This window comes from Mus pahari, chromosome 8 (genome assembly GCF_900095145.1).
Source record: "Mus pahari chromosome 8, PAHARI_EIJ_v1.1, whole genome shotgun sequence".
Taxonomy (NCBI): domain Eukaryota; kingdom Metazoa; phylum Chordata; class Mammalia; order Rodentia; family Muridae; genus Mus; species Mus pahari.
In genome coordinates, this window is record NC_034597.1 from 51,854,141 (window position 1) to 51,873,455 (window position 19,315).

Below are 19,315 nucleotides of genomic sequence, written 5' to 3' on the forward strand. Positions count from 1 at the left end.
TCCATGTGGTCTCTTCTGCCTGTCTCTCCATGTGGTCTCTTCTGCCTGTCTCTCCATGTGACCTCTTCTGTACATGTTCCCACCATCTGCCACGAGATTCTCATTATTAGAGCCACCTAGTCTTAGACTGCTAGTTTCCGAAAGTGTGATCCTAATAAATTTGTTTTCTTTAAAATAAACACCCAGCCTCAGAGACCTTTTTAAAGCAAAAGAAAACAGTAAGCATGCTGATGAAGCAGGATTCTTCTAAAAGTGGACATTATCTAAATTAACATGGAAACCTAGATTCAGACAGCGGGAGCTGAGCGAAGAGAAATGTCCTCCCTAGCTCACCACAACAGTGACTTACACTGGCAGTGTATGGGATGAATGAAGAGGAGGCTGGTGTCTTTAGCATACTTCCTTTTTAATTTGCATCTTATCATTTTCTTTGAAATACTTAAAGTAAAATAATTGACATCTAATGCTCACCCGCTTATAGCATGATGGCTATTAATAGAACTAAGGTGCAGAAGTTCATAAGTGAGCTTAGAGGGATCTCGTTTGTGTGTCAGTATTGATGTGTTAGTACAGTTGAATACTTAGAGGCCAGATGCTTACATTTTACAGGAAATTGGGGTTCAGTCCTGTGCTTGATCCTTCAGCCTGGGGGGAACTGATAGAAGAAAAACTGGCTGTCTGGTTTTTCAATAGTATTTTTTTTTTTTAAATACCAAGATGGGCTTGGGTGTAAGTTCCTAGAGAGCTGAGATTTCTGTTTCCTTCTTGGCCAACGATTATACCAGTCAGAAGAAGAGGCTGTCTGTAGAAACTTGTCCAGTGAACTATCCCTTAGCTAAAGCCCCAGAGTTTAGCTTGTGGTACTGATACACACTCTCTTGTTACACACACTGAAGCATTGCAGGCGTCTTCATGCACACCTTTAATAATCCGGACTCCCGGTCCTTTCTCAAGCATTGCTGCCTTCCCATCAGGAAGCTTTACTTTTGAAACACTGATCCGTTGTGTGTATCCCACCCTCCAACCATGTAGAAAGCTTGGCAGGTCGCTGGCAGCATTACTGCAGGACGAGGCAGCTAACATTCGAGCTCTCCCTGAGCCCCAGAAACTTGTCGTGTGTGTGTGTGTGTGTGTGTGTGTGTGTGTGTGTGTGTGTGTGTGTCAGGATGCAGACCAGCCCTCCATGACAGAGCACAGGGGACAGTGTTGACCCTTTCGGCAGGCAAGAGAAGCCAGAAAATGTCAGGGCGGGGAAGGTGCGGCAGCAGAGGCAGGACGCTGGTTGGTTGCATTACATCTGCACTCAGGAAGCAGAGAGTGATGGACAGCAAGTGGGGCTGGGAATGAAAGGCCTCGCCGCAGTGATCCACTGAGGCTCCACCCACCTAAAAGCGTCACAACCTTCCTGTACAGTGCCTCCAGATGGAGGCCAAATGTTCAAGCACGGAAGGGCATGAGGGACTTTCACGTTCTACATCACTTGTCTTTCTTCATCTCTGTCTTTGCGAATTTCCAAAACTGTCTCTTTCTTCATTAGGAATCGAGTCCGTTCTTCCTTACTCTGCCTCTTCTCCTTAACCGGGTCACAGGAAAGGATCTTTCCATCCGCAAAGCCTTTCAGAGTCCTGTGGCAGACGCTGCTCTAGGGATGGAGGTAGCAGCAGCTGTGAATGAGTCTACACTCCAGTAGCTGAACTCCCACTCATCTGCCTTCCACTCACCTCTTAGATAACGTGTTTCTCTGTAGAAGGGATTTTATCTTTCCTCAGTAAAGAAGAACTTACTTCAACTACATTATTCCATTTTTTCCCAAGCATATAAGTGTCATAGGATTAGGTCTAACTAGTTTCATGGAGAAAGCCTTAAATAACATGGATATCATACCAAGCTCAAGCCTTGTAGTCTTCCAGGTTGGAAAAGTAAGAACGTGAAGTTTATCATCACGCTGAGTTTTGAGAGTATCAGTCCAGTTTAACCCTGTCTGGCACTGTGGATTAGCGTTTATCTCCGCATTTTAATCTTTTAGGTTCTTTGTCAGTTATTATGTGCACTTGAAAGTTAAGAGAGCACTTGAACATACTTGCTGGAAACAAAGGAGCACACATATTCCCTTTGGGGTTTAAATAGATTTGAAAGATCAGTGCCAGTACCGTCACTCCCTCTAATCCTGTTTTTTCTTGTGCAAACCCTTATTTGACAGTCCTTCTTAAAATTAAATGGAATGCCTTCAGTCATGTTATCTTGTCAACTAAAATATTCAAAGGTTGTTTTTACAGTATAATGAGATCTGCCATTCATTTTTTTTTTCCCCACATGATGTTACTTTTAAATTTCCTGACCCTGAAGTACACTTGCTGCGGTGGCTTATTAAGCAGTTTACTGATGTGTATATTGTTTTGTTTTATGAAGTCACTCCCGAAAGCTATGGTGTCCCGTCTCTGTGAATCTAAGAAGGTTTGCACAGCAGCAGAAATGCAACTTCAGGTATGTGTGTGCACCTCATGCTAATGTTTTCCAGACATTATCCCATAGATACACACAACTTTAAGTTCTTGCCAGTGCTACACATTTATTACAATAATTATGCTTCTGAACACCTTTCATCTCTGTTCAAAGAACTTGGCCAGAATTGACTGGTGAAATTCTCACACTATCTGTATGAGGTACATGTGAAATCTGAAATATGGTCATTTCCCATTTTTATCAAGGAAATCAAAGCCTAGCAGGATTATGGAGCCAAATTAGGGCTCAGACCCAACCATGTGTATTATTACTTATTTTCTGTTTTTCAAAAGCAAATTGTGGCCCTTCCTGTGAAGTTTAAACAGTAATCATTGTTAGTTTTAGGATAGCATTTATAGACAGTACCCTGGGTTACGAGGTGAAGACAGGGGCGATTTGATGAGCCACTGGATGCCAGCTCAGTTACCAGATGTTCAGATATTTGTACTTCCTGAGATTGTCTGCATCCTCGCCTTTGACCTCAGCGACACCTATCGTCATCCAGTTACCTCTTTCCCATGGAAACTGTTCTCCAGTTGCTTTTGGTTTTTAAAACTTCTCTACCCCAAACCCAAAAACCAAATCCAATTCCTAGCAAGCAATAAATGAGCTCAGTTTTGTTGTATTTTGGTATGTATGCTACCTAGGGGTGTAGCATATACCTGGAGTGTGCAACAGGCACTGGTTTCAGTCCCTGACTTCTTCTTCTTCTTTTTTTTTTTTCAAAGTTTCTAAAGTCATTTTAATGTATTTTTTTAAATAAATTTTGCCTCATCTACCAGATAAATCATCTAAATAAATAGATGCTATACAGTCTTGCCAATATCAGTACAAAAATAAAACTGCAGTCTACACCTGCTCACTCTTCCCAGTGTACTCCCCCCCCACAGCCCCCTCCCCCACGGGGGAAGGCCTGTGCCCAATACATTCAGGTTGTCTGAACAACGCTCATAGCTCATTCTGTGTGCAAAGGAAGCAGTCTTGTGCCAAGACCTGGCGGCCAAGTCTAGTCCGCCATTTTAAAGCAAAATCGATACCACCTGGCTGACACCAATCTCCTTTCTCAGTAGGCAGGAGGTGGAAGGAACTTGGCAATAAGATCACCATCTTACCAGATGAGAACCACGTGGGCCAAATGGGCTCAACTGTGGCACTGCACAAGTGTCCACACCAGAGGTTGAGGCACATCTTCACCCCAACCCAGGGAGGGAAAGTCCAACGCAACCTCTACATTCAAATGGTCCCTGACTTCTTTAGTGAGGAGAATGGTTATACAGCCATAACCATGGATTTTCATTATTCAGTGGCCATGCATGTAAATTCAATTAAAAATTAATTTTTTAATAATAGTATTACCTGAAGAAAGGCATTTTATAACTTTGTTTTGATTTTGATATCTCAGTAATGGCCCAGGCTGGCCTTGAATGTGATCTCCTGCCTCAGCCTTTTGGTGCTGGGATCGCATATATGTGCACCCCTGGCACTGAAACCTTTTGATTTGCTTTTAAAGGTCTCATGGAGCTTTCTTTCTGAACCACTGTTGGAATGATTTTATTTTAAACCAGGAACCAACAAGGCCACACCTACATCTCTCTAAACTAGGACCCAAGTGTTCCTAAAAGTCCACTTTTACATCGTTTAAAAGACATAATGAGAGACAAAGCTCTTGGATTCGAGCTTGTTTGTAGAGTAGGACAACAGTGTGCCTCCTCGGTTGAGGTTAGAATTAAGGTTCAGTTCATCATCATTTACTCTGACAGCTCTGGGCTCTTGGGTTATCATTTTCCATTGTTACTGCTCACGATGGAACTGAGAGAGCTGTATTTAGCTGTATGTTTGGATAACCAGCTAGAAGAACACAATGTTTATATTCAGAAAATGTCTGTACTTTTCCCGGGAAGGCTTAACTTAGCTTTATAATTCACAAGCATAATTCTATATGTAGGCGAAGGCAGGGGCCAGAGGTCATTTACATGTTTTCTTTTATCCAAACTAATCCTCACTTCTTTCAAGTCAGCAGCTGCGCATTCTCTGCAGATTCCATTTCTAAGCCAGAAAGCCTCACCACAGCAGTGTAATTGCATGTCAAACTGTCTCTTTAAATAAAACACTGCAGCTTTCTAAGGAGGTAAATCCACCCGGTGTTACCACTCCAGCACTCAGGATAGATGTCCTGGTGAAACCTCTTAGGAGGTAAATCCACACAGCATTACCACCCCAGCACTCAGCTCAGATGTCCAGATTTTATGTCCACGTTTCACTTGGTGCTTTCCTCTGTCCCACGGCCACCTTCCTCCACTCGGGAGGGGTCTTCCTCTCCTGCTGCCCCCCCCTGCCCCCTGCTGCAGCTGCTTCCTTTGTTCTTAGATCTGGCATCTGCTGTGGCCCTTGCTCCAAACCCTACAGCAGCTGCCTCAGAGTCTGCCCCTTCCCTGCCCTCCTGCACTAGATGCTTTCTGCATCCTTTTCTGTGCATCCTTTTAGTGCTCCTCCTTCCATTCTAGATGAAAGCTAAGACTCTGACCGCCTCACACCTCTCACTGATGACGAACAGGATCCAGGAAGAAACCAAACAGGATTTGTTACATACAGGACCACAAGCTGTAATTCCGATTTTTTGTTTGTTTGTTTTAACATATTTATAACTACTGCATGATTCCAGTCTTGTGGCCACAAATTTAATGATGGCTAAGGTTCAGAATTGAACAGCAACCTTGATTATGGAGAGCTTGCGAGTACCCCTTTAAGCTCTTGACTGGTTATATATGTGGTTCAGAGTATGTCTCAAATAACACATATTTATGTTTGTGAGTCTTTTCAGCTGTGGTTCATAATTGCCATTCTGGTGCACTTACGACATCTTTGACTGACCACATCTTAAATACAGGATGGACTACTAAAGCTAAACAGAGGTTTCTGTCTGCCTAGGTCTTTTATGCTGCCCTGGATCAAATCTACCATGGCCAGCATCCCCTGAAGAAGTCGACCACAGACATCCTCATGGAAACACAAGAGCAGTTTTACGGCTTGCCCTATGTTCCTGACACTGTAAGTCTGCATTTTAATCCATCATGCTGTGAGTGGCTCTGCTCATTTCTCTAGGTCCCCATCAGTACCTCCTGGAGGACTTGAGGGCCCTGCGTTTGTGTTGAAGTTTTCCATGGGCAGATGTGAGGAGCCTCCTGCTCTGTGTGTTTTCTCTTTTTCTCTCAGTGCGCCCCGTATGCCTAGGAACCCGGGATTAGTCGGTATTCTTTTTAGTTTGTTTTTAATTACATAAATGTGTCGAGACTCTCCTAGTATTCATTGCAAAGAGAACTAACATTTGTTGAGTACCTTACATTGTCCCAAGGGTTGTGCGTTATTCTTTATATCCTGTCTTATTTAGTGCCCTATTGAGCTAGAGGGCAGGAGACTAGTTGCCATTTCTAAGTCCTAGGTGCCTGACTTCACAACACTGCTTTGGAAAAAGAACTCTAATTTCCCTCTTAAGCCAGCATAGTCTTGTAAGCACTGTCCTCTCATCGGGGCTCCTATTGAGGTCCTTCCCAGGATTAGATAGTGATGTATTGGGACCGAAAGGCACTTTAGACTTTCTCTGGTTAGTCCCAGGTTCCCGTGGAAAGAGGATCAACTGACTGGCTCAGCAGTGTAGACTCATTTCTCATGGATTCCCAGTTGTAGGTGTTAAGAACCCAGGGAAACTTGACCCTATACTAGAATGCTTTCTAAGGATTTAAGCAGAGAGGGTATTAGTTGAGTCTTATAACCGGAAAGGTGCAGATGTATCTGGCTCTAGCTAAACTGAGTCTAGGTCTCCTATGACATCACTGCACATGTGTGTCTTCTCTGTTCTCAGCTCTGTTGTTCTCTGGGTGTGTTTTATTTCCCCTGTCCAGGAGGCAAGCTGGCTACAGATGGCTTGAGATTGTATCCTTCCAACCCAGTCCAATAAGGAATGAATGCTAAGAGAATTCCAAACTATGGGAAGACAAAGTCAGTGCCACGTTAAAGGATTGGGCATCAGATGATGTTCAAAGACTAAGTTAATCATTAAATTGTAACTAGCCCCCAGGTCACTGTCTCCTCACTAGTAAATATGTTCAGAAATAATTTATATGCCATTTGAAGGACTGTTTGACCTTAACAGTGCTCCAAGTCATTAGATTCTTATTGTCTTAGAAGCTTAATGTTCTAAATGTACAGAATCATGGCCCTAATTGCCTATTTTTGATCTTCTATCATTTATTATTCTAACCTGTGATCTATTAAACTCTTCAGTATACATACTAGGGAATATTGATAGGGATGAAAACAACCTCTTAACTATGGAAGACAGACTAGTAACCGTTTCCTCGGTTTTAATAACTTACCTAATTTGTGAACTTTGTGGGACTTCAGTGGGGTGCTTTTTGTTTTGTTTGGGGGTTTGGGTTTTTTTTTCTTGTTGTTGTTGTTCTCACCAAATATTCTACTTAGCTTTCTAAAAAAATAATAATGCAAGTTTGGGGCTAAAGAGATGTCTCAGTGGTTAAGAGCACTTGCTGCTCTTTCAGAGGACCCAGGTTCAATTATCAATGCCTACATGGAAGCTCATAGCCATCTGTCACTCCAGTTTTAGGAACTATGACACCTTCTGGCTTCCGTATTCTACAGGCTGTAAGCACAAACAAAGCGCACGCACCCACCCACCCCACCCCCCACATACACACACGGGATGGGGGGGGCGGCAAAACACCCAAACAAAAAATACAAATAAATAAGTCTTAAAGAAAAATTAATGCAAGTTCAATTCCATACAAAATAACCACTGAGGAGTGAGCCTCATAAATAAACATAGATGGGGAGAAGACCAGATGCTGTCCAAACCTACAGAACTGAGTGTGGTGAGGAACATGTCTGCCACCGTCCCTTATTCCGTGTCTTAGTTACTTTTCCATTGCTGTGATAAAACAGTATGACCAAGGCAACATACAAAAGAAAGCATTTAATCGAGCTTCTAGTTTCAGCAGGTTGAAGTCCACTATGGCAGAGTAAAGAAACAGCTCAAGGCTCCCATCTGAGCCACAGGCACAAGGCAGGGAGAAGGGGTACACTGCAATGGCATAGTGCTTTTAAAACCTGAAAGCCAACCCTACACTGCCTGATACATCTCCTCCAACAAGGCCACACCTCCTAATCCTTCCCAAACACTTCCAGCAACTGAGGACCAAGTATTCAAACATATGAGCCTATAGAGGCTCTTATTCAAACCACCATATTCATAGGCTTGTGGCCATGTCAAAATGCCAAATGCATTTAATCCAACTTCAAAGGCCCCCATAGTCTTTCACAGTCTCAACATTCTCTTCTGGAACTCAAGGAAATCTTTTAATCATAATCCCTGTAAAATGTAAAAGCAAATTCCATACTTCCAACATAGAGTGGCACAGACTATATATCATACCAAAGAGAGGAGAGGGCACAGTAGGGAATTCTCTATTGCTCAGACTGGACCCCCTCTTTGTGTGCAACTCTTCTTGGCAGTTATCAAATGGCTCTGACACTTCTTGGAAGCTCCAATGTAATCTAGGCTTCAGTTCCCAGCTTCATGCAATGACCTCTTAGGGCTCCATGAAGAATCCCCTGCCGTACACTGGACTCATCTGCTCTCCTTATCCATGCGGGGAAGTCTCCACACCCACTTTACTCTTGCATCCCTCATGACCCTAATGCCAGAGCCACATGGATGACACTGCCAAGTTTGAGTACCAACTTGGGGTGAGCTCTGGCATCCTTGACTGGCATACCAGCTTTGATTTGTTGTTACTTTTTAGGAGCAGGAAATTCCTCATGCTTGTTCACTAGTTGGAAGTTTAGCTGTGTGTCTTTCCCTCAGGGCACCACTCCCTTCTCTCCATCTCGGATCAGGCCTCTCCTTTATCTCCCCATCTCTTTTAGCACAAGCCTTGGCTTCAACATTAAATTCCCTAGTTCTCATTTTAATGTGTGTGTGTGTGTGTGTGTGTGTGTGTGTGTGTGTGTGTGTGTATGTAATTGCCCCAGTTCTTTTTTCATTATAGACCTACATAGGAGTGATTAATAACAACTATGCAATAGAGTCAACATTAAGCTTTCTTGAAATCTCCTCCACCAAAGAAATTAGTCCATTACTTTTTAGTTCAGACATATTATTAGGGCAAGGGAAAAAGATCAGCCATATTCTTTGCCAAAAATATCATAAGAGTTAGGCCTGAATAGTCCACATTGCTCTTTGCACAGTGGTCTTCCACACTTCGCTAGGATGGCTCTGCCTACAGTGTGCAACTGCTTTCCTATTCCCAAGTCCCAAAGATATTCATTGCAAGGCCAGGTCTATCATAGCACTGGCTCCCTCCTGGTACCAACTTGTCTTAGTACTTCCACTGTGTTGGTTGTCTACATGCTGTGGTGAAACACCATGACCAAGGCAAATTATATGTGAAAGTGTTTAATTGGGGTTACAGTTTCAGAGGTTTAAAGTCTATAATGGTGGAGTGAAATAAAAAGCAGGTGTAGGAGCTGGGGGTGGGAGGGTACAGGAAACCTCAAAATTCCCACCCCTCCTGGTGACACACCCCTAACCAGATCACATCTCACACCCCTAACCAGATCACATCTCCTTATCTTTCTAAAATATCTACCAATAGAGGATCAAATATTCAAAAATATTGAGCCCATGAGAGCCATTCTCATTCAGATCACCACAGCTCATCATTTTGTTTTTAAATGGAAAACATGAAAAGGCTGTGCCATCTAAGGTATGCCATTCAGCCCTGGCATTTCTGTGCTTCTCACGGGTCCTCAGAGTCCTTGCAGTCAGGCTTCTCCCGTGTGTACTCGATTGTGTGCAGGGAAGCAAACAGGAAGTCAGTGCCAGGCTCCTCCTCTGTCATCTTCTGTGGATGCTGTTTTCTGAAAGTTTGTCTGTTCCTCCAGGTCACCTCCTGTGTTTTGTCAGTTCTCACAGTCCTCAACTGTGCTGCAGGCAGGCGAGGGGCAGCCATGATGTTGTATGCTCAGCCCTCTTGTTGCCTTGTTTCTTGAGCCAAGTTGTCCAGGCTGATCGTGAATGCATCCTGTATCCCATGGAGCCGTGATCTTGTAGTCTGCCTGTCTCTACCTCCTGTAGCTGGAACACTCAGTGAAAGCTTGCCTTTTTTCTGTTGTTTAATGTCTGTGGGCTTTCTTAGATTTGCACAAATATTATACTTTCCTACTTAGAAACATATAGTCCTTAATCCGTCAGTCAGTTCATTCACTAAGCCTATACAAGCATTTTCATAAAAGCCAAGAATAAGAAAGACCAGGACTCCCCTTGGAGCTCCTACGTGTAGCGCCCATTAGAGAGCAGCTCTAGAAGGAAGGGACAGGACGCAGTCTTTGCACATGACTGACTTGCTGCAGTTCAAAAGCATCCATATGGATGTCCTTAAAATTAGTAAGACAGATAATTAACATTGTGTGTGAAGAATGTTGTTTAAGATTAATTCCATCTCTAGTTATAACCAACTGAAAAGAATTTTAACTCTCCATTGAATATATATATATATATATATATATATATATATATATATATATATATTAAAGATATTTGTAATGCCTGTGGTATCTTTCTACAGAGAATGATAAAAGCTGACTTGTAAGATTTAACGGGATATGGTTTTAGTCAGCATGCCTTGGTTAATGTGGGGGTCATTTCATGTGCCTTACTACACGCTGGTGTCTTAAATACATCTACATAAAGTTTACTATCAACAAGATACCAATTTCCTCCACCTTACCTAAATGTCTCATGTGGCATCATTCTAAGATAATTCTATGCGCTTGCATACTTGAGTCTAACAGTCTACTTACTTATACACATTTATAAGGATGAGCGATGGTCCAGGAATAGTCAGGAAGTTTAATTTTTAAACATATGTTTATTTGTTGCATATGTAGATATGTTATGTGTGTGTGAGCATGTGGCCTTGGTGTGCATATGGCAGTTGGAGGGCAGCTGGCTGTCCTTGTCACCATGGTCCTGGGGAGCAAATGTAGGTTGTCAGCAAGCACCTTTATTTGCTGAGCCACCTCACCAGCTGCAGACTTTAACTTGTCCCCTCAGGATTGAGTTGCGGCTCTGGGGCAGGGGCTGTAGCTGAGGGTAGAGGCCTGTTTACTCTGCACAAGGCACTGTGTGTGATCTGCAGCACTGCAGAGCAACAACTGTAGGGGTTCACACAGTAACCCTGCCTGGGAGGAGGAGGTATGGCCATGGCACACAACAGGAACCCTAAAAGGAAATCAACATACCTGGATTCTGGTCTGTGTATGTAGAGAAACCATTAAGTCCATGGTTTATAAGACAGCACCCATACCACACATGAAAGGCCCAGTGATCAGATCTCTGCCTCACACTGTACATAGAGCATAAAGCAAGTTGGAGCCTAAATGTGGGAAGCCGCAGTGAAGGCAAAAGCATGTTGTCTCACAAGAATTAAATGTAAAACAGAAAACTGACAAGTTTAACTACATTTAGATTGAAGGATAAAGTAGTAAGTTTAATATAACGTAAGCCAGTCTACTCTCATAAAAATGGAAAACTAAGAAGTAGAAGTAGATACTTCCATGTACCTGTTTCCTTTTCCCTTCCTTCTTCCCTCCCTCCTTCCTTTTTTTTTTTTAATTGTAGTAAAAAGAATAATTAGACATGCTAGAGAAGATATATTTTTTAAACACTTTGAAAGGACGTGAGACACAGGCATGTAGTAAGCCACATGAAATGACCCCCACATTGACCAAGGAATGCTGACTAAAACCATATTCCGTTACTGTTTTTTCTGTCAGTTTCGGTATGCCAGCTGAGAATACCCAGTTGGGGTGGCCATGGCACCACAGGACTGTGGCACTATGGGCAGGAGTACAGAGTGGCTCCCCATTTTGGAGAGAGTTTGGACATTCTCCACTAACCCTGGGTGTGGGCACTCCTGGGGGCAGCATTCGTCTCCTGCATTCGGTGTAGGGAGCATGCTGAGGGGTGCTCTCAGTTCCAGGAATGACACAGGACCGTTTATAGCAGGTTGTGGATGCTTCTGAAGAGGAGTGGAGCGGGGAAGATTCTATGAGTAGCCCAGGTTATTGTCAGCAGGAAAATGAAAATCACCGTACAGGAGCAGCTAAGGGGCAGAGTTACTGAAGCCAGCAGGCATAAGCCGCAGTCACGTAAGTCAGACTAAGTAGGACTTCCATGCCAAGTCACAGCCAGGTAAAACTTGAGCATCACAGAAGAGGGCATACTCAGGAAAGTGTCCCCGTTAGGGCTCGTCTGCTGGGCAGAGACACCAGGACCAGTGATCTCAGTGAGGGTGTCCACTGCTGTGAAGAGACATCAAGACCAAGGCAACTCTTAGAAAGGAAAGCATTTCACTGGAGCTGGCTTACAGTCGCAGAGGTTCAGTCCATTATCAACATGCTGAGAAGCATGGCAGCCTATGGCAGACATGGTGCTGGAGAAGGAGCTCTGCATCTTGAACAAAGAGTCTGGGGATAGCTTGAGCATATGAGACCTCAAGCCCACCCCCACAGTGGCACAAGGGCCATGTCCAACAAGGCCACACCTACTCCAACAAGGCCATGCCTCCTATTCGTGCTACTTCCTACAGGCCAAACATTCAAACACATGAGTCTATGAGGGTCATTCCTACTCAAACCACCACTGAAAGCAAGGGAGCCACACAGTGCAGCTAGTACACGACTCTGACCCAGGAAGGGAACTGTGTATACTAAAGCAGTATTTGTGGCTTACATCAGTGGGCGGCTATGTGACCGGTGAGCTCATCATTCCACTTTAGTAATCAAAATGTATTCATGCCGATCAGAAAATCTTTGAAATTACTGGAAGGTGATTTAGGTTCCACCGTATGGGGTAAAGATAAAGAGTGTGTTTTAAGAGACCCATACTAGGGTGCCCTGTGCCATAGCAAAGCTGATGGTGGCCTGAACCAGGACGGTGGTTGCCATGTACAGGATGGTGCAGAAGCAGGGGTGAGCTCTAGGACTGGGCCAGATGTACAGGTCGGTTGCTAAGGAAAAGCAAAGGAGACAGAGTACATGGGTGGTAGCAGCCCTGTTGGCTAGAAGACAGTGTCATCGTGACTTCAAAGTGTCCCCGCCAGCTTATTTCCAGGAGTTGTTTGTCTCAAATACTTTCGTTCCATGAAGAGAAAAAAAAAATTGAATGTTAACCTAGAGAGTATTTGTCGGGCTTATAGAATCTATACAAAGTACCTGGGTGCTTCATTACGGTCTCAGCCGCTAGGCAATGGTTACAGATGTATCTTAGGAACAGTCCTTATGTGTGCTAGTTACTCTTCTTGAGAGTAAAGTCTCCCTTTAATCCCAGCACTCGGGAGGCAGAGGCAGGTGGATTTCTGAGTTCAAGGCCAGCCTGGTCTATAAAGTGAGTTCCAGGACAGCCAGAGCTATACAGAGAAACCCTGTCTTGAAAAACCAAAAAAAAAAAAAAAAAAAAAAAAAAAAAAGAGAGAGAGAGAGTAAAGTCTCAGCCATAAAGCCCAAATCTCTCCCATGAGACCCTCCAGAAGCTACAGTGCACAGAAAAACAGGTCCACTAGCCAGGGAGGAGTTCACAGATCATTGTCTAGCTAGCTACTCCTTGGTGTGACGTGCTTTGGAAAACTGAACTCATATCACTGTAATTATTTATATTATTGTAACTGTCTTTGTTCCCTATGAAATATGGGTACTGACTCTGTGAGTAAGTGGCCTTATTATGCCAGCGTTTCATTAATATTTATGTTGAGTGCTAAACCACTTTGTAAAATAGAGAAAGCCAATTTGCACTTGACGTGTTTTTCCATAGCAGTAGTTTGATGCTGGGAATCCAGAAGTCTTGTTCAGCTGGTTGTAGGGTGATTTTTACATCACAGTCCCACAGGCTGGTTTTCTGTTGTATTCCATCTCTTTATGGATGGAGATCTATTGCTTTTTTAAAAATACATTTTTATTTGAATATTATATGTATATGTGTAATGTGGTAATACACATGTGAGTAATGGTGCCCTTGGGGTCTGGAAGGGGGTTTCAGGTTCATAGCCTGGGGTGGGAACTGAGAACAGAACTCTAGCAGCCCTCTATAAAAGCAGTGCACACTCCTAACCCTGGGCCACCTCTCCAGTCCTTGTTGCTTATTTTTAATGACTTATTCCTCTCCTAAGGGTCTTTTCTTTCAAAGTGATTGCACATTTCTTCCAGTTTAGCCCAGACTGTGTGCAGTGCTATAGCTCTGCTGCTCTGGTATTCTAGATTTGGATGGTTGTTGCTGTTCTGTTTTGAGGCAGGGCCCTTATATGCCCCCGGCTCTCCGGGAGCTCACCCGTTCCTGTCTCAGCCACCGAAGCACTAAGATTACTGGTGTGTGCTGACCACCATACTAACTAGGTTTGTGTTTCTGCATTCTCACTTGCTCTGAAGTTGATGAGGGCTATATCAGGTCTGGGAAAGATTGGGAGAGCGCCTGTACCCTCTGTCCCTCTCCGTCAGCCTAGTGAGTGAGTTCCGGTACAGACCGTGAACAGATGCTTCCCACATGGGAAGGTATGTTGGTGCCATTGGTGCTTTAAAGTGCTTTGTTGAATTGTAGGTGGTAAGTCATGGTTCCTGGCACAGCTCTTCTTGGGCCAGCAGTATTTCTTAAAAACAAAAACAAAAACAACATCCCCTCCCCCCCCCCAAAAAAAAATCAGAGGTGCCTTTCTGGTTTGCAAGAGATGACTGTAGGCTTCCACAATTTTACCCAAAAGTTTGTCCAAGCAAGAGTGGCCCAGACTCTCCCTGCTGTGCCAGCAAGTGTCCCTGAGTCAAACTGAAATGAAACAACAGGAAAAGGAAGGCTGGCAGAACAAGAGCATGTCCCCAGGGCTGGGCTCGGCTGTCACCAGCCTGGAGGACTGGTAGACCTGGCTGAGAGATGCTGTGGAAAGTGAACTGACTTGGCTCTAGTACCCTGCGCCAGCAGTCAGGGACATGGCACCCATGAGGAACAAACAACTACCTTGTAGAGAATAGAAATGTGGTAAATGGGACTAGAGAGATGGCCTAGTGGTTAAGAGCACTGACTACTCTCCCAGAGGTCCCGAGTTCAATTTACAGCAACCACATGGTGGCTCACAACCATCAGTAAGGAAATCTGATGCCCTCTTCTGGTGTGTCTGAAGACAGTGACAGTGTACTTACATATATAAAAATAAATCTTTAAAAAAAAAGAATTAAAAAAAAAGTAAAGAAATATGGTAAGTGTGATGTCACACAACTGTAGCCTGCCTAGGTGTTGGGTCACCATATGTGTATCCCAGGACATAGGTCAAGACGTGAGCTCTGTGGATTGGGGAGTTACTACCTAGAGATCTCAGAGAATCTGTGGTGATTGTGTTAGAAAGATGAGGGCAGAGGATGGAGTGTGCAGGAGTGGCCATCAGAAGAACACTAGCCCAGCCTGCATGGTTGGACACGACCTTTGCATGGGGACAGTCATTTCTCAATATCAGCAAAACCCCCAATTTCAAACATACTGTTTTCCTTTCTACTTCTGCTTCTACAATCCCAACAGTATAATGTTCTGCTCTTTATTATGTTAGGGTTACATTGGCTAGATGGTGGCTTGAGTATTGTTTATAGAGAGCTTGCTTTGAATGTGGTCTCTGATTCCCAAGAAGAACATAATAAATGAAGGCTCACCATACGGTTTTGTGTGATCTGAAGGCTTCCCACGTTAGAATTGCTTGATTTGGAAAGCAGATTCCCAAGCTGACATTTCTGTGGCCACAATTGTGTGTTCCAGGGAAAGTAGCTGCTCACTTGCCAGCTGAGAGGTGGCGTGCCAAAGTGCTGAAGGGAGCTGCAAGGCCACCCTGTGGATTCCAGATGCGCATGCCCCAGTCTCATCCCCCAGCCTTCCTGAGCCTAGAGTGTGAAGGGCTTGGGAGATGGTTTGCTATGTAGCCTAGGCTGGCCTGGGACACACAATCTTGCCTCACCTTCCCAGTGTGGGGCTTAAGAGACATGCACCACAATAACCCACTATGAGATCTTTTTTTCTTGTTGAATTATTTGTGTGTGGGAATAATATACCTTGATATATATTACAGAGAAAACTACATGCAAATGGGTATTTTTGCATTAAAACATATTAAAATTATCTTCAACTTTTAGTTCTAAACATATAAAGCTTTGCACAGGAAATTCTACTAATGAATAAATGAATTTAATGGTGCTGGAATAGAACCTGGGACATCCACACGGTAGGTGAGCGTTCGCTCTTCCCTAAGCCCCACCTGAGCCTCACTGTCACTGCTTAGTTCCAGTATTAATACAGACTGGCATCGCTGCTCCTTGCACCAGGCAGTGATGAACTTCTTTTGTTGTTGTTTTAATTTTTTAAATTATGGATAAAAGATGAGCACACAGGTCTCTCTGGAGACGTCTGAGGCCTACTTATCAGTCTTCTGCTCTCATCTCACGCTTGCTCAGAGATTGTTAAGGAGACTTACTGGGACTCTACATGTGTGTGGTGCCTCACACATGTAAGCCTAGCATTTGGACTGCTGAGGCAGGAGCATTGCTAGAATTGTGAGGGCAACTTGAGCTCAGAATGACTCTCTTTCTCTTCTGTCTGTCTCTATATATATGTATGTGTATGTATTATGTCTGCATATACAAATACTGATGCACACCCATGTACACCCACACACACCCACACATTCCCCCCCACACACACACAAAACAACAACTATGAGAGAAGTATCCCAGAGAAGTTAAATATTTACTCTTCTCTTGGGAGTAGTCAATTTACATTCTGCAGTAAAACATTTTCTTGGGACAGTTCAGTCCCCTCCCATCCCTTTGTTCCTGCTCTCCTCCAAATGGCAAATCTCAGTGAGGTGAAGGTCTTGCTTTGGTAGAGCTACCTTTGGATATTTAGTGTTGCTAAGCAAATGGCAGATTAAAGAAAACCATGCTCACTTATCTTTGCTTTCGTTTATCTTCAGTGTAGAGCCGTCTGGTGTATATCTAGAGACACCTAAGTGGTTAATGGCGTGTTAAATTCCTTTCCTCTTTGGCTACATAAACAACTGAGAACTTGTTTACCTTGCTTGCCATGCTAGATTTACTATGGCTTCATAACTAAAACACACACGTGTTGTAAACTGGAACACTAATCTCACGATTGACTCATTTTCTAAAAACCTCCATGGCTTCGGCTTCTGTGAGAACTGAACTCTAGCCTTCGCCCATTTAAAACATGCAGTTGTCTGGGTTGTTTTTATAACGGTCTTTTGAGCCAAGTCGCCAGCGTTCATTTTATTCTTGGTTTCTGTGATAGTGTCGCCCACCCTTTGGCCTGTAATTTGCTGCAGCTTGGATATAATGAACTGTCCCCAGAATCTTAGAAGCTTCGTGCTTTGAGAGATGCTCATGTGTTTCTATTTTTAGCATCCTTTATCCCAGTGACTCCCAAGGTCAATCACAGTATCAGCTTCAGGGGATGTACACAGAACACAGGGCCTCTAGGTGCTCATGGAGAGATGGGCTTGCAGAAGGGATCCTGGAAATGCCTGAGGACCTCCCAGCCTTCCTCAGGGCCTCTAAGCTGCCCTCCTGGAATTTTAAGAAGGGCTGCTACTGAGTACATGGAGTGGACATTTTAATGACATTTTGGGAATGTAAGATGTGCACTTGCTTAAGCATTCATAAGCTGTATAAAGCTTCACAGTGTTTTCCTTAGCGCTCCACCTAGGAGCAGCCTGGCTGAAAGTGGCAGTTAGGTGTGTCCAATACAAAGTCTTCAGCCCTGCAGCTCTCAGCGGCTCCTCTCTGCTGCCCTTCCTCCTTTCCTTCCAGGGAGGTAACTGCACACCCAGCAGCAGGGACACCTCCCCTTACAGACCTCCTGTGCATGCTCCTCCTGGGCTGGAGTTTGTGTATGGTCTGCCCACCCAGGCTTCATACGGCAGGACACATTAGCTAATGAAATATTCAGATGTTTGTCAGTAATAAAATAATCTTCTAAAATGTGGCATGCCAGAAATGGAGTGTGAGAGAGCAATGAGCAGGTTCTTGTGAATAAGTCTTGATAAGTCTTCTGGTGAGCACAAGCATTTGTTTCTGTTAGCTGTTGGCCACCATTGTTGCAGAATGATTATGCTGAGTTCCTTGCCCCCAGCAGCACTGAGCTGTACATTTGTCCTCCATCCTCCACAGTACTCAGTGTTGCCAGTTCTTCTGAGTCCAGCCTTTCCCGAGGCCGAGCATCAACGCACTGTGGTTTGTATTTGATAGTTCTCCATATGTCTGCGGGCCACTTGATTGTCTATCATCTGACAGATGCTGATAGAAGACTGCAGGCTGAACGGGGACATGAAAGAAAGGGACCACTTGAGAGTGGTAATGAGGGACGAAAGGTTGCATTGAGGTAGAGAGGACTCTAGGGAGTATTGAGAACACAGGCTCATGGGAGGCCAAGGGTCAGGGTACTGATAATGAGCTGAGATGCTTGTTAACATGAGTAACATCGTGCGGGACATTGTGGTCCTCTGATGGGGAAGTGAGAACTGGGCAGTGGTCCAAGGAGCAAAGCAGAGTGGTCTGGAACACAAAGGCTGTCCCTCCATCCCTCCAGACCTGTGACAGGTAGTGCTTGGGAGAAGGAAGCCATCATTAGAAAGGTTGTCATATTTTCTGTGGACCTGGGTGGCAGGAATAGTTAAAGATGGCCTGTGAAAATAAATGTGGTTTTGCCAGTGACTGGATTTTAGAGAGCTTGGCAGAAAACAGAGAAATGGTGAAGAGGTTGGAAAGTGGGATACTTAGCACTGAGACCAGCCAAGTGGACGGCTTGTCTTGGTGACGCTGAGAGAAATGGGACAGGATGGTGGGTGGCTCCTGTTGAGTGCCTGCCTGATGTTAGAGAAATGGCTGGAGGAGAGGTGGAATGGACTGCGGTGAGCCTGGCCTGGGACCTCCCATTCTGTAGACACTGGGAGTTGGAAAGAAGGCATAGAAATGATGGGTTTTCATAGTTTGCAAAGGGCAATTCAGAAGCCACGTACATGTTGAATGTCCCAAACTGAAGCTGTGCTACAGGGACCCACAAAGCCAGGATTGAATGGCTGGCCTGAGGTGTCATAGACAGTGTTGGTCCACAAATATGCAGTAGCACTGGACTCGCGTTCTCTTATTTACTTCCCCAAAACAATAAGTAGAACAAAAACAATTTCACATAAGATAGTGGTACAAAGCATAGGCAAATAATGAAAGACAGATCTGAATCATTTATTTATTGCTCTTGTATATATTATATATGTAATATACAGCTATATAATTGTCACTCAAATGTGTGAAAATTGTTCAGTTTTTCTAGCACTCAGAATGAACATGGAACAACATGAAATGCTACGTTTGTGTATCAGATAGTAGCCACTTTATGCAGTAACGCTGAATGCCAGCTTTGATATACTGGGCTAGATGTTTGTTCAGAAATGTATATATAGGTTTGGCAAGAAGGATCAATAACCCGAAGAGCTTATATACCTACCTAACCTAGTAGTTACTTGGGGAAATTCATGCTAAAGAAATATAAATACAAGCCAGGCAGTGGTGGCGCACGCCTGTAATCCCAGCACTTGGGAAGCAGAGGCAGGCGGATTTCTGAGTTCGAGGTCAGTCTGGTCTACAGAGTGAGTTCCAGGACAGCCAGGACTGCACAGAGAAACCCTGTCTCAGAAAAAAGAAA

At 44.0% G+C, this 19,315-nt stretch overlaps 1 protein-coding gene across 3 annotated transcripts in view; it reads left to right on the forward strand.

Annotated features, from left to right (window-relative positions):
* The window catches only part of Mipep (mitochondrial intermediate peptidase), a 114,066-nt gene that overhangs the window by 50,492 nt on the left and 44,259 nt on the right, over positions 1-19,315 (forward strand). For 2 of the 3 annotated variants that reach the window (XR_003844398.1, XM_029541846.1), the window contains exons 15-17: positions 2,410-2,484; positions 5,007-5,105; positions 5,431-5,550. Coding sequence is in view for 2 of the 3 variants with exons in the window: in XM_029541846.1 (XP_029397706.1) it covers positions 2,410-2,484; positions 5,007-5,105; positions 5,431-5,550 (294 nt within the window). In the remaining variant the exon portion in view is untranslated. The remainder of the gene's footprint in view (positions 1-2,409; positions 2,485-5,006; positions 5,106-5,430; positions 5,551-19,315) is intronic. The other variant, XM_021203395.1, reaches the window with a different exon arrangement.